The sequence below is a fragment of the Manis pentadactyla genome, chromosome 3 (genome assembly GCF_030020395.1).
Source record: "Manis pentadactyla isolate mManPen7 chromosome 3, mManPen7.hap1, whole genome shotgun sequence".
Classification (NCBI taxonomy): Eukaryota; Metazoa; Chordata; class Mammalia; order Pholidota; family Manidae; genus Manis; species Manis pentadactyla.
Window position 1 is genome coordinate 213,687,947 of NC_080021.1, and position 13,039 is coordinate 213,700,985.

The 13,039-nt window shown below is 51.6% G+C and overlaps 2 protein-coding genes across 17 annotated transcripts in view; one reads left to right on the forward strand and one right to left on the reverse strand.

Annotated features, from left to right (window-relative positions):
• The window catches only part of RALGPS1 (Ral GEF with PH domain and SH3 binding motif 1), a 286,396-nt gene that overhangs the window by 169,244 nt on the left and 104,113 nt on the right, over positions 1 to 13,039 (forward strand). The gene's annotated exons all lie outside the window — the stretch shown is intronic.
• Positions 1 to 13,039, reverse strand: part of ANGPTL2 (angiopoietin like 2) — a 34,461-nt gene that overhangs the window by 10,441 nt on the left and 10,981 nt on the right. The window contains exon 2 of the mRNA XM_036913909.2: positions 9,361 to 10,226. Within this exon, the coding sequence (XP_036769804.1) occupies positions 9,361 to 10,177 (817 nt within the window). The 5' untranslated portion in view covers positions 10,178 to 10,226. The remainder of the gene's footprint in view (positions 1 to 9,360; positions 10,227 to 13,039) is intronic.

A 13,039-nucleotide genomic window follows, 5' to 3' on the forward strand; every position in this document is an offset into this window, starting at 1 on the left:
GCACCTCGGGGAAAGGGGCGTAGAATATGGGAAGAGAAAGGATGCAGGTCTTGGGCCCCAAGCCCCAGTGTCAAGCCTGGTGAGCGCTGGTGGTGACTGGGTTTGCGGCCTAAGCCCCTTCCCGGCTTCTTCCTCTCCCGGGTTCTTGGCAGAGAGATCAGGCACCCTGGGAACAGAGCCTCCCAGGAAACTAGGGACCTCTTAAAATGGCTCATCAGTCTCGCTCTCCCTAACCCCAGGCCTTTCTGGTAAAGCTGAGTTAGAGCTGCAGCAGGCCAGACCAGAGTGTAATTTTTTTCCCAGTTTCTGGGGCAGACCAGCTCAGCCTGACTTGCCCATTCAGGCTCCCGTGGGGAAATGGGCTCACCCACTGCATCAACTCTCAACTGCCCGAGAATATCAGACCCGGCTGACAGGCAGTTCCCCGAGGGGCCAGGGGCTGAGACCCGGGGCAGGAGGGGCGCCTCTCCCGCTGCCTCAGGCCACGGTGACGGGACTCCTCATCCCCAGGCCCAAGTTCCAGGACTTGACTGCCTGAGGCTGTGCAGAGGAACCTGTGACCTGCGGGAAGTGTTCCCAGGGTGTTTTAGTCCACACGTGGGCACTGGGGGAGGCTTCTGTGGTATCACCAAGACCCACGGCTTTTGTATGAGAACCACATGCTGTTTTCGCTTATTCTCACCGATGGTCTGTCTCCAAAAAGTCCTTTTTGCTGCTCCCTGAAACATTCTTCTAAGAGGAGATGTTGAAATTGAATCTGGAATTTCCTACCCAAGTTAATCCATCTGAGAGCCAGGGCATGTGGACTGCTTAGGTGTGAGTCCTGCCTGGCCAGTGACAGGACTTGCTGGGCGTCCTGTGTGGGGGCAGGAGGGCAGACACCGGGGAGGGGCTTGCCAGGAACACTGATACATGCTGCTTGAGGCTTATTTATCCAGAAGGCTTGGGGAAATAATACTGTGGTTATAAACATATGTGTTCTATGTCAATGACCACTTTTCAGTGAAGCAGATTACAAAACAATAATCTAAACACAGGAATAGCTGGTACACTCCCAAAGGTATCTCCAGTTCCTGCAAAGCCTCGGAGCTGACATTGTGAATATCATTTCTGGTCCTTCTGGGGAAGGGGTCCAAATTCTCTTGCAGCCATGCGGTCCACTTTAGTCCTCAGATGACAGGCACAGTGCTTGGGACCAACAAGTTTTTTTAGAAGTTTATGAAAGTGTTTGGGCCCTAAGAAAATTTGTTCATTCTAAAATATGAAAAAACTGCAAGATCAAAATTTATAAGTATATAATTAAATTTCTACAAAGTATAACATCTTGTCAAGTTCACTAATTGTTAAATTTAGTCTTCATAAAAAAACGTTATTACTTTTGAAAACAATTTATAGGTTAGATTTTTCTCACTTCCCAAGAATTCCTGAACGTGCCTGATGCTTGCTGAGAAATCAGAGCCAACTATAAATTAATTGTGTTACTCTTGGCCAAATATGTTCAAAAGCAAAATTCTTAAAATCCTTTCAAAACTTTTACAGTAAAAATTATATTAGATGTGTGAGGTGGGTGTATTTCAGCACATCTGATACATTCTGAGGCCTCCCAAAAGAGAAGCCCTGGGCCCACTAAGACCTGAAAGAGATCCTCTTTCTGCTGGTTTGACCTCAGGATAAACAGACATGGCAGTGTTGCCTCCCAAAATGCATTGTGCCCACTCCAGGGTTCCATCAGAACTCGTGGGCAGAAGGAGAAATATAGACTTTAAAACAGTTTAAAAAAGAAAGAGGCTAGCTTAGGTTGTGGTGGGCTCACTGTATGCAGAGGCGAGCGGCTCCCTGGGGCTCCCTGGGACTGGCGGGCGCGAAGCCCTCTGGGTGTAGTGGCCAGCGGTGCCCAAGGCTGCCTCGGGGGAGGGAGGTCACTGGACACGGGGTGAGGCAGCGCAAGGAGGCTCCCTGGGTGTGGTGACGAGAGCGAGCAAGACCCTCACTCCAGGGACTGGCGGTGCTGTTCTGCAGGCCATCGGGGAGGGTTTATCAGACTGCATGACCACTCCACAGACGCCGGATGGGTGGCGTGCCCGTGGTCTGCCAGCCTGTTAACCCCTTTCAAGATGAAATCAGCTTACGGGCTTGCCTTAGAGAGCCAGTGTTGGCTTTCACTGAGCACCTTGTAGTTTTCCAAATGCTCACAAACCTCTCTTTAATTATAAAATTCTTCTATGTAATTTTGCTAGGGCTTGACTACAAGCCAATTGGTATGTAATTTCTAGTATTTCGTCCTTTTCCTCTTTCTGAAAACAGGGCATGTGCCCAGCACCGAGCCTGGTCTTCAGGATTTCTTGATGATTGCTGGCAGTGGTGCACAGAGTGTATCTGCTGAGCCCTCAGCCCTCCTCATTCCTCCTCCAGGAAGTCTTCCCCAACCCCTGAAGAGCTACTTTATCCTCCTGGGGGTTCCCATGATGCCCTGTTTAGTTATTTCCACTGGAATAGAGGAAGAACAGTGACATGTATGTAGAGCCTTTCACAGGCCAGGTGCTCTTTCATTTCATCTTCACGAGCCCCTGCAAAAGTGAGGAGATGGGCTCAGAGGGTCACACACCCAGAAGTGGAGGCTCTGGGTTGAATACGGGTCTGCCTCCCACGCCCTGGTTCTTCCGCGGCCCTGTGCTGCAGCTGTCTCAGGGTGTCAGGATTGTCAGGGGGCTGGCTCCCCATCATGCTCTGGGCTCCTCCAGGGCAGGAGCGTGCTCAGGGGCAGTAAGTGCCATCTGCCCAGCCTAGGGCAGAGGTCACATAGTGCCCCAGTGCCTTCTCCCTCTCCCATCTCCTCACCACCGCGAGCTGCATCCCCTTTGTCATATTCATTCTGATCTTCCCCGTTTGAGAACTGATCATTATAAATGTGTCTGGAAACAGGGGCCCCCCCAAGAGAGGATAATCAGCCTCTAGACCAGAGTCTGGGGATCCCGGGTGGCCTGGAGTAGAAAGCCTGCAAGCTATACCTGGGGTGGCACCAGATGGCTGGTTTTGTTCTTTTGAACGGTACTCCGGACATACCATCTAAGAGATCTTAACTTCAACTTTAGGGAACTTTAAAAAACTATTATATTTGTCATTTAAACAAAAATTTTCTTTCTCTTAGCCAAGTTTCTGTATGTACAGTAATTTTAAATTACTGTAATTAACTTAAAAATCTAATTAACATGAGAAAATCATTTATTCATTTGAGAAAAGGGATGAAGCAGAGCCACTCCGGGGCCTAAAGCGCCCCCCGCTCACCCTGCGGTCCACTCCCTGGTCATCGGGCTCGCTTTCCGTGTGTTCTCCTCCCAGAGCCACTGCAGGGGAGCTGCAGCCCCGGCGTTGCTCCTGTCACTGCGCACTACCCACTGCATTCGACAAACCTCCCCCCCTGCGTTTTAGACACGTAGTGTGATGCTGGCTTAATTCTGTCTTCTTCATCACTTTTTCTCTGGGGGAGAATCTCAGGGTTGTGGACCAGCCTCCTGCGTAAATTCACCACAACAATCCGTTTGTGCACCTAATGAGCCCCAGGAGTTCCCAGATTGCTTTCAGTTTGCCAAGTGCCAAACTGTTGGGATTTCCAGGCCACAGGCCGCCGGATCACCACTTCTAACAGTAACAAGTTGATAGTACATCTGCTGGGACTGTAAACAGCCTGAGCAGTTAGCCAAACGCCTTCCTTGGAAAATGCCCCACTGTCAGAGGGAAAGTTTGCTGTCACCCTCAGAAGGCTCTCTGGGGTCCGTCCCCCGAGGTTCCCGTAGAGGAGGGAGAGGAAGGCAAGGCCAGAGGGAAGATGACCCACCTTGAACTCGAGTGAGTTTTGTTTATGAAGAAGCTAGCAAAGAATGCTCTTTGAAATATCACTGGATTATGTAGTTCATAATGAATTTGGGAATCTCATTTTGTTCAACAATAACATTTTAGAAATAAGACCACATCCTACAGTGAAAACAGCACAAGCTTTGGAGGCAAGAGACCAGAGACCTGGCCTGGGTTGTCCCTCAGCCTCTCTGAACCACAGCCGCGCTCACCATCCCCCAAATTCCCAGATGCTTCTCCAGCTCTTCACAGGGCTCAGGCGGGGATGCCCCCTCAGCTGGAGCTTCTCCCCTAGATGGACAACTGCTGGACCTCCTGAAGGAATGGGGGCCACAGTGTGATTGACCTTGTTCTGTATTTCCAAGCATGCTAGTGGGAACCACAGTCTAACATACGTATTTCCTACCTCGTACGGGGAGGTAAACTACAGGGAGAAAAATCCATCCAGGAAAACACTTTGTTCGTGGTGTGCATGCCTCCCTGGCCTACACCCTCTGCTGTGAGGGAGGCGTGGCTTCCATGTGTCACTAGTGTTACCAGTAAGACAGCCCAGCTGCCACCCAGTGTGGCCCCAAGACCTGTCAGATCCACTGATTTCTAACATTTAGAATTAACATATTTAGAGAAATCAGGACTTCAGCATTAGCTGTATATTGAAATGTTGCACAGAAGTAACCCCAGAGAATTTGCCCAGATTTGATACAAATTAAAAGTCAGACTTATCTATAGCTGCAGTCTGGCCACTTTCCAGGATTCAGGTCGTATTATGTTTTTGTGTTAGTGCTCAGTTTTTTTACTCTGTAGTATGAGGCCAAGTTTATTCTGCTTTACCTTTTTTATTTTTTTAATTTTTGGCAGCATCTCAGGGTTCTGATACAGTCTACGGCATAAACTCACCAAAGCAGTCCATCTGTGTGACTGACTCGTGAGCTGGCCCCGGAAGACTGGTTCAGTGGGTTCCTCCTGGGCCTGCGGGAGTGGGCGGCGTGAGACCAGTGCGTTCACCATGCCGGTGCGTGTCACGCGTTATCAGAGCTGTGAGAGTTCTAATGACAAATCCCCCAACTCTGTCCCCAGCACCCTTTTACAAGTTCCTGCTCAGATCCTGATCCATGAAATAGTGATGGAGGGTAAATGTCCCAGGCAGCTGGCACCTGGCCAAGGCAAGCATTTATAGAGTGATTCTCACACCAGGTCCCCTCTGGCCTTTCCATGGAAATGTGCAGTATCCCAGAGTAGTTTAAGGCAGATTTGGGTGTGTGCCTCAGCTGAGCCACTTACTAGCTGTGTGATCTTGGCTAAGTTACTTAACCTCTCGGAACTTCAATATCCTGGAAGTTACAAGTCCTGGACCATCTTGGCTCTGCCACTGACTGACTCTGGGACAGGAGGGCTGTGCTAGGGGATCTGAGAAGCCTCTACAAGCTTTAATATTTTACAATTTTATGGCTCCTTTATTATCCACTGAGAAACACACCAGGCTGATGATATTCTCTTTCTCAAGAGAGAAAATAGCTAGAAATGTCTGCTCCTTTTGGTTTTTAAAGGTTTGTTTCAGACAAGGCCTCGCTGTAGTAGCTGGTGTCAGCACTGCCTTTTCTCCTCTGATGAGTGTCTCGGGTGGGTGCCGTGGCAGGAGGGCACGCCTGTGCATGGCTATGCCTGGGCTAACCTGAGGAGTCGTGTCTCAGGCCTCCCAGAACCATCCTGGGGCCGAGGCCCCGTCCTGTCCTGTTGTTTGCCTCTTAGAGAGTGACCCCTATAGCCTTCTTCTTTAACAGACCTGATGGATGCATGCACGCACGTGTGTGTGCACATGTGTGTGAAGGGCACGCAGGGGATGTGTGAGGGTGAGAAGGTGAAGAGGGCCACAGGCCTCAGCACAAGCACCGTCCTAACTGAAATGCCCCAGGTCTGGTCAGACCTGACAGACACAGGACGAAACCCAGTGAGATGCCAGGGAAGCCAGGAGCGGCCCGGGCCTCCCTCCCTCAGGCTCTCAGCGGCCTGGGCGTGGCCTGGGGCCGTCCTGTTACTGTCTGGCTGGGAGCAAGCTGGAAAGCACAGCTTCAGATAAGCTCCCTCAGCCCCCTGGGGACCGGCGTGCTGTGGCTGAGCAGCCCCGACAGCGACAGCGAGGCAGGGAGCAGACGGCTCTGAGCCTGTGGAATGACAGATTTAGAAGTGCCAGGCCTTGAGTGCCAAGGAGTTTATTTGCAAAGGTGTTTCTGGCCCCGAGTGATGTCGCAGGTAACAAAGGATCTGTCTGGGGTGAGCACAGAGGAAGGGTTTGTCTTCCAGGGCCAGAACCTGCCCCAGGCTCCAGAACAGGCCTGATGAGAGCTCTGTGCTGATTGGTGGAGAGACACCGTCTGCCCACTTGCCCCAACACCAGGAAAGAACAGGGCCTCCCCAGATCTTTGGGGCTCTGTCTACCCACATGCTTCCACAGCCCAGTGCTCAACCCCGGCTGGTAACGCCTTGTGTAGGAGCTCAGTGGCGAGATGGGTCTCTTATTAACAATGAATCTGTTACCAACAATCAGGACCAACATTTGGGAGGGCTTTGCTTAAAAAAAAACAAAAGGTGAATTAGGTGCATTCACCTCATCTCTATAATAGCTGCTGACGTGCTTTCCTAAGTGGGAAACAAAGTAGACTGAGAATATGCAGGCGTCTGGGATTGCACCCAGCCCATGCTGGATTGCAAATGCAAAGAAGCAGGAGATCTGAACATCTGAACCATTTGAGGTGCCAGGTGTAGGGCTGTGTCCTGGATCTTGGCATGAACTCATCTCCACCAAGGACCCACTGGTAAATTGGTTTCCTGACTCCCAAACGCACCTGGTAAACTCTTAACAGCTCCTTTAAGATGGAACACGAGAGTCCCCACCTCTGTCCAACTTTTCCCTTCTCCTCCAGGCAGACTTAATCGTGCCCCCTTAGTGTCCCCACAGCCCCTCATTTGTCCCTCTGTGGGGCACTTAGCACACCATGGTATCATCACAGTGACCCCCCCCCCCGCCTCAGCCCATGATTTCAACTGCATTCCTGATTTCAGATACTTTGTTAAGTTAGTCCCATAAATTCTCACAATGTTCTGGAGATTTGGGTCTTGGTAGATGCTCCCTCTTGGAGAAATCCTCTGTCAGACCTGATGTACTGATTTTAGGGTATGGAACTAGTGGGCGTTGAAGAGATGCCAATGCATCCATGCGTCTGCCGCCTCCCTCAGACCGAGCTCCTGGAGGTCAGGGATAGCTCTCCCCTGGTTCCCTATGTCCAGCGCTGTGAGCAGCACAGAGGAGGGGCTCCGCCACTGTTGGCTGCCCCACACGATGTACTATCAAGGGCTTAACTGCACTGAGTTTCCACAATATCCCTGCAATATTATGATGCGTCCCCATTTTATAGAGGAGAACACTGAGGCTCAGAGGTCAGTGACTTTCTCATGAGCAAACAGCTAACAAGGGGTAGATGCAAACTTAAGGTTTCTATTTCTATGCTATTATCTATCAGCTCAGTTAAAGCTCAAGAATGTCCTGAAATTGTTGAGTCAGGTAACAGAGATGGCTTAGGTGAGAGGTGATCTACTGGGTCCATTCAGGTCAGCCTGACTCACATATGGATTATAATAGTATTCAGCTGAGCCTTCCTTTGGTGCCCAGGGGCACGTTTTACCAGTGGGTATTCCATCAAAACATATTCTCACATTCTGCCCTCTTTCAGACCTTCTGATTTAAAACAGACGCATGTACAGAAGAACTAGTCATCAGCTGTAGAATGCCAGAGCTAAAAACAGACTGTTTATTTCTTTCAATCTCCTTGTTTTAAGATGAAGAAACCAAGATCAGGCTCATAGCTACCATGTATCAAGACTTACCATGGGCCCAGCCCTACACTAAACACATTTTTTTGCAATATTTCATTTAATCCTCAGGTTGCCATTATTTTATTTTTTCACCAATTTCTTTTCCCTTCACCTATTTCACCCATTCTCCCAACCTACCTCCCCTATGGCAACCACCAGTCTCTTCTCTGTGTTTGTGACTCTATTTCTGTTTTGTTTGTTTGAGTTTTTAGATTCCACATATAAGTGAAGTCATATGGTATTGGTCTTTCTCTGACTTCCTTCATTTAGCACAAAGCCCTCTGGGTAGGCATTGTTTTAATCTATCCCCAACTGACAGATGAGGAAACTAAGGGGCTAAAGGGCAAAGTGCTTTGCCTGGTGTCCCAGAGCTCATCAGTGGGCGAACCAGAATTCAGTCCAGCTAAGTCTGCTCCAAAGCCTGGGTTCCCAACCTGCACACCCAGTTTCCCGCGAGGTGCTGCAGGCAGATGCCCCCCCCCCCAGACCCGCACACGATGCCAGCCTTGCCTTTTGCCTGGGCCACCCTCCTGCACTGAGGTCCAGCCCCTCTCTGAATTAGCAAGAGGCTGTTCGTCCCAGTACTGATGGTTATTTTCAGAAGTGTGAAATAAATGTAAAACAGGATATTTTCCGTAAAAATATCTCCCTGCTTATACAACAAATGGTACCAAAATCACTGCCTTGGAGCAGATACACGGTTAGCTTTTGCGAATCCATTTCTCATATGACAGCCCATTTGGAAGGCTCATAGGGTCCCGGATGAATGAAAGGCTGAGCTTCAGGGGGCTCGGTCCATGCTTCCCCCAGGATGGAGGGGGGTAGCCCCCCAGAGCACAGAGGACTCAGCCCTAGATTTAAAGTGAAAAGGCCTGAATTCAGATCTGGCCTGAGGGGACTCTAAGCCTGTGAGCAAGATACCTATCCTCTCAGTTAACCTTATGTAAGGAGCAGCGGGGGTAAATGATGTAATATCTGTGACCGTGCCCAGTGCCCGTGTCTCGGGCAAGCTTCCAAACCTACCAGCTGCCCCATTCTTCCCCCATAATGATATTCTGAGAACTACCACATTTTAACATGGAACATGTATTTAAGAGTATATGGAGTCATCGTTGGGATTCTAGACAGCAGCAGACTCTAGGAAACGCGCGGGCTTTAGAAAGCACTCCTTTCCAACCCCCAGCCCCTATGATACGTTTATCATACTTTTACCATGATTAACACTTTCTTTTCCTTCATCCCCTGTTTCTTGGGTGAGCATTTACCGAATGCCAGTTCTGTGCCCGGCACAGTCCAGGAGCTCGCAGGAGAGGCAGCCTGCTTGCCAGCACAGAGCCACTAGTGCAGGGCCCAGAAGGCTACAGGCCTGGGTTCTTCCCTGTCAGAAGCCAGAGAACATCTGCTCGCTTCTGAGACCTCCCCCGCTTCCTGGTTCTACCTTGGAGCATCCGTATAAGGCATGTGGTCCCCCTCTCACCCCACCGGCTCCAGTGGCCGGCCCAAGGGATGGCTGGGGGGTTGCGCAAGTCTGTTGGCCCGGCTTCAACATGCCGTGGCTTTTCCCCCACTTGTGGCCTCAGCCAGGAGGAGCCTGGCGCCTGGCTCCGAGGCCCAGATGCAGGCTCCGGGAGGACTTACCCGAAGGCTTGTCAGTGGAGGACGGGAGGCTGGTGAGGATGGGCATGGTGGGCAGAGGGGGCGGCAGCGCCTTCAGGTTCTGGTCACTCTGGATCTCGTTGGTGGAGATCTGATTGATGATGCGGTTGTAGGGGGGCGGCTGGTAGACCCGGGGCGGGACGGCGGGGGGCGGCTGGGGCACGGGCCTGGCCGCAGGCACCCGCTGGCAGTGCTCCTCCAGCTGTGCGATGATCTCCGACTGGTTGTGGGCCAGCGTGGCCAGGTGCTGGTACTTGTGCTCCAGGTCCTTGTACTTGCTGGCCAGTTGCAGCATGTCGGCCGTCTGGTTGAGGATCCGGTTCTCCAGCTGGGAGAGCTCCAGCGCGTTGTCCCGCTTGCGGATGATCTCGTGCAGGAGCTGCATGTAGAGCTGCGTGACCCGCGAGTTCATGTTGCGGCTCTCCTTGCGCAGCAGCTTCACCTCGCTGACGATGCCCCCGTCCACCTCCACCAGCTGCTGCAGCGTCTCGATCTGCCTCTTCTGCTTGAGCAGCTCGCTGTTGAGCAGCTCCAGCTCCTGCTTGTGCACTCGGTTCTCCAGGAGCACCTCAGGCTCCTTGGAGTTGACGCAGATGGCGCCTGTGACCCGCTGCTGGGGCACAATGAAGGTGTAGGTGCACTTGTCCGGGGACTCGCCAGCCCGCTTGTACCTGTTCAGGTAAATGAACTCTCTGGGCGAGCCCTCCTCGGTGCCCTCAAAATCATCCTTCTGGCCTGCAGCCACTCCCATGGCAGCCAGCAGTCCCAGCCACCAGTATGTCACGCACAGTGACCTCATGGTTCTTGCAAAATGGTGGTCCTTCTTCGTGATCAGAGCCTGTGAAAGCCTGAAAGTAAACATAAGGGGAGACTCAGTAAGGGTCCTCTCACTGCCAGTGGCCAGAGCCATAATGAGCTCAGCCTTCTCGCCAAGCAGATCTTTCCAAAAATGCAGCTTCAGGAGGCAGGCCTTCTGGAAGCAACAGGAGACAGGCAGGCCCCAGCAGAGGCAGAAAGGGAAAGGGAGGGGATCGGGGCATCTGAAGGCAGGAGGCCGCGGCCCTGCACGCCTGGAGCAGCTCCAGTGCCCGCAGCCCTCTTGCTGAGCTCCTGGCCGGAGCCTGAGGAGCACCCGAGGGCAGCATGGCACGCGGTAGGGTGGGGAGGCAGGGGGAGGGTTGTCCCGTCTCCTTCTCTTCTGCCTCGCACTCCTCAGACTGTTTAGCTCCCCCGTTCTACATGTTCGTAACCCCCTGGACTTGACCTCTGTGACGCCTATCATGGTTGCAACGCACTGGAATTCTCTGTGATCTCCTCTGTTGGACTCTACACTCCATGAGGGCAGGCCTGTGTCTGATCCAATCCTGTAGCCCCTGGATAAGCAGGCTTCCAGCAAATACTCGTGAGATGAATGAATTGTTGGGCACAGCATGGACTGTGTTCAGTTTGTAGTGGACAGTGTCAATGGAAGGATGTGTCCAGTCACATGGCTTTGGTCTGTGTTAGCCAAGCTGTGTTCCAAGAGGAACAAACAACTGAGCTCTTGTAAATCCAAATATTTGCACTAGCCAGTAGTGATCGTTGCAACGTGATTAAAGCAGGCAGGAGCAGAAAACAGACATGTGACTCCGGATTTGTTTCAGTTCTATTCTTGGGCCATTCATTTATGTCCTCCAGAAAGATATCCATCAAACATCTGCGGTATGCCGGGCAGTGTGCTGGCTGCTGGACACCCAGCTGCAAACAGGACAGAGCCAGGCCCTGCCTTCACAGGGCTTACTGGTCATTACCCAGGCCCTAAGCGAAAGAGTATAGCGGGGAACTGACCTAACCAGCGGGGTCAGGAAAGCTTCCCTGAGAAAGTGCCCTTTACACTGACCCTTGAGGGATGAGCAGGAGTAGCCAGGCCAAGAGGGAGGGGACGGATGTGCACAGATGCTCCTCTCACCACTCAAGTACATTGTTCCAGCAGTTCTCTCTCATGTCTCCTCCACGATCACATTTTTCCTACAATCACACTGTTATTTATCTCAACTTAAAGAAAACCCTCTTTAAGGATTTCCTCTTGACCTCACATCCCCTCTTCAGCCACTCTTGCATTTCTCTGCTCCTCTTTTCAGTGAAGCTCTCCGAAGAGTTGCCTATACACCCTGTTGGCAGAAAGTCCCTCTTCCTGTTGTCTCTTGAGCCCACTCCCAGCAGGCCTGGTCCCCTGCCCACCACTCCAAGTGCTCTAGGCCTGATCACTTGCGTCCTCACTTGCCAGAACAAATGGCCAGTTCTTGGTCCCCTTAATACTTTGCCTCTCCGCTCTGTGGCACCTGGTTGGTCACCCCTTCTTAGACTTCCTTTCCTCCTGTCTCATTTTGGCTGCTCTTTTTGTCTCTTCTGCTGGTTCATCCTCGTGTTCCTGTCCTGGGAGGCACGGGGCTCAGTTCTCAGATCTCTTGTTTACCTTGGTGATCTCCTCCAGTCTTGTGGCTTTGCGTGCCTCCGAGCGCTGACGACTCCCACACTCACTTCTCCAGCCTGGACCATCCCCCTTGGCCCCAGACTCATACATCCAGCCGCCTCTTCAAGGTTTCTACTCAACTATCTGTAGGGCATCTCAAACTTATCTTATCCAGAAGTGAATTCCTGGGGTCCCCCATCTCCATCCCAACTTGTTTGTCCCAGTTTTTCCTGTTAGTAATAACAAGTCGAGTTGCTCAGGCTAACAGCCTTGAAGCCTTGACCTCCTTGACTCCTTTCTTTCTTCCTTTCTTTCACACCCCACATCTAATTCACAACCAACTATAAGAGCAATATCATGGAAATATTCCCAGAATCCTACTGCTTCTCCTCGCCTCTCCTGCACCCTGGTACAGCCCACCCTCAGCTCTTGCCTAGACCTCACTGGTCTCCCTGCCCCTTCCTGCCCCTGCCCATTACAATCTGTCCTCAACCCAGCAGCCAGAGTACTCCTTTAAAAAAGGTCATATCAGGTCACTCTTCCGCTCAGAATCCTCTGGTGGCTCCTCATCTTGGAGACAAAGCTTAACAGGTCTCTAAGGCCTTCCTGCCAGGCACCTGTTCCTCCCTGACTTCACCTGACCCCCTTGCTCCGGCCTCTCCAGCTGTACTGGCTGAGTGTTCTTCATGCCCGCCCAGCTTGCTTCGGACTTGGGGCCTTTGCACTTGCTGGTGCCTGTCTGGAACACGCCCCTCACTTTCCTCAGTTTGCTCCCTTGCCTCTTTCAGGTCTTTCCTGAAATTTCCATCTTCCCAGTGAGGCCCTCCCTGCTTATTTGACATTGTAACCTCACCGCCTTGCAGAGTCCTTATGGTCATCAGACATCTGCACCCCACTCCTATGAATGGGCGTGTCTGTTTTGGTTACTGCCACATTCACAGTACCAAGCACATGGCCTGGAATACACAGGGGCTCAATAAATATTTGTGGCCTGAATGAAAAGACACACCCACCAACAGTGGTCATGCAGTGGAAAGTGCCATGAAGAGGATGTAGCGGGCAGGGCCAGGGGAGCCCATGGCAAGCGACTGCCTGGGGGACAGCTGCGCAGAAAGAGGCCGTGGGTTACATTTGTTAATTACATCCACAATATCCATTTACCGAGTGCCCGCTCTGTCTCTGCTTCCACACTAAACATTTGCAAGCGTT